This window comes from Myotis davidii, unplaced genomic scaffold, assembly GCF_000327345.1.
Source record: "Myotis davidii unplaced genomic scaffold, ASM32734v1 scaffold67, whole genome shotgun sequence".
In the NCBI taxonomy this organism is placed as follows: domain Eukaryota; kingdom Metazoa; phylum Chordata; class Mammalia; order Chiroptera; family Vespertilionidae; genus Myotis; species Myotis davidii.
The window spans coordinates 1,415,228-1,417,006 of record NW_006298521.1 but is presented as its reverse complement, the minus strand read 5'-3'; the positions used below and the strand labels follow the sequence as shown (position 1 = coordinate 1,417,006).

At 60.9% G+C, this 1,779-nt stretch overlaps 1 protein-coding gene across 1 annotated transcript in view; it reads right to left on the bottom strand.

Moving 5' to 3' along the window:
* The window catches only part of PHF21B (PHD finger protein 21B), a 79,890-nt gene that overhangs the window by 30,750 nt on the left and 47,361 nt on the right, over positions 1-1,779 (bottom strand). The window contains exons 6-7 of the mRNA XM_015570740.1: positions 1,743-1,776; positions 1,006-1,356 (exon numbers count right to left, since the gene is read on the bottom strand). Of these exons, the coding sequence (XP_015426226.1) occupies positions 1,006-1,356; positions 1,743-1,776 (385 nt within the window). The remainder of the gene's footprint in view (positions 1-1,005; positions 1,357-1,742; positions 1,777-1,779) is intronic.

The window sequence follows — 1,779 nt, the reverse complement described above, 5'->3', positions numbered from 1 at the left end:
AGCGAGGGCAGGAGAAGGCAGCTCCTTTATCCCCAACGCAGATGCAGGTAAACTGAGGCCGAGGGGGAGCAGGGGTCTGGGACACTTCCCTGCTCTGTCCTGGCTGCAGGGCCTAGCCACCCACGCCCCTCCTGCCCCTTGGGCCCCAGGCCACCATGTCTGAGGTGCTCCCACTTGGCCGAGGAGGGCGAGGGAGGGTGGGAATAATGCTGTTTTTCTCACTGAGGAGCCCTGCGGAGCCCAGGGGTGGGTGGGCTGTGGAGAAGGAGGGGGTGGGCTCCAGGCTTCACACAGAATCACCTGAGCAGCCCCACGCCAGGCTGGGCGGCCCCCACCGGGGTTCAGGGTGACCCCTGGGTCTGTTGGAGGGTCAGAGGCTGGAAAGTCTGAAATTGACTTGTGCAGCCCAGCCCAGCCTCCCTGGGTGGCTCGCTCCCATCTGGGGCTCAGCTATTTCATTTCAGTCTTTGGACAGGAAATTGGGGAAAAATTGTTATATTTCTTGCAGCCCCGAAGGCCTCAAAAGCAGTCAGGAGCGTGGAGGGAACAGGGAGACGATCTTAGTTTGTTTTAAATCTGAGATTTTTCCTTTCAGACACCTGGGGTCCAGAAGAGTCCTTGGCTGCCTAACTCCACCAGCAGAGCCGTCCTCAGTAGGGGGCTCCCTTGCTGTCATCCCTTCTGCCCACATCTTACGAGTCACTTACCCCAATGAATGAGTAATTAACGCACTGACCAATCATTCTTGTTTTGCTGGCATTCACTCGGCCATATATTCTTCCAATCACATACCCGTTTACTTGTCCCCTCATTCATTCATGCGTGGGTCCACCCGCCGATCACTCATTTCCACCCCATTTATCCATTCGACCACTTGGCCGTCCTGCCCTCCAGTCTCATTCTGCCCGGCCTCTTGGCCTCGTGTGCCTGGTTCACTTGGCACCTCTTGGGCAGGTGCCTGCTGTGTGTGCGGCACCCCGAGCCTGCCCGTGGGCACAGCCTCACCTTGTTGTCGGTACTGATGAGGAGGGGCTGGACTTTGATGCTGTCGCTGACCACGGACACGGCGGCGCTGGGGGCGAGGGCGGCGGCATTGCTGGGGGCCGTGGAGATGATGGCGTAGGCCACCCCGGCACTGCTCAGAGAAGACGTGATGGCGGCCGGCTCCGCGAGGGCCTGGGGCTGGCTGCCGGGCGCTGGCACATGGCTCACCGTGTTGTTGGCGGTGGGGAGGGCTGGGCTGGGGTTCTTGATACTGACCACGGTGGCCTTCTGGAATGTTGGGGGCTGTTTGGGTGGCCGGTCCCGGCCAGGGGTGATGGGGAGGCTGTCTGGAATCAGAGTCTTTGGCCTAACCTGGGGGGAGGGGAGATGGACAGACAGGTGGATGATCAACTCTTTTAACCATTCCCCCCCATTTTAAACCCCCCCCCCCCATGGCCCAGTCCAGAAATGAGTCATCAAGAGTGATGCTGTGAGGCGGCTCGATGCCTTCTGCCCTGCTCGAGGCCAGCCTCGTCTAGTCCATTTTTTAAAATCCTGGTCATCGCCCACTAAGTTGATATCCCAGTTCCTCACTGGGAACGACGGGTGCCGGCCCGAACGCCTCCGCAGGACGGGAGGAGACGGGCGAGGGAAGGGGCTCCGCCAGCTCCGTGCCCACCACAGCCTCAGTGCCGAGGGCCTGGGGCAGAGACCACAGGACAGACGGACAGACCCCGGGCCCGCCCTGGGCGGCTTACCTGAGGTAGCACTGCCACTCCTTGCCCAGCCAGCCTC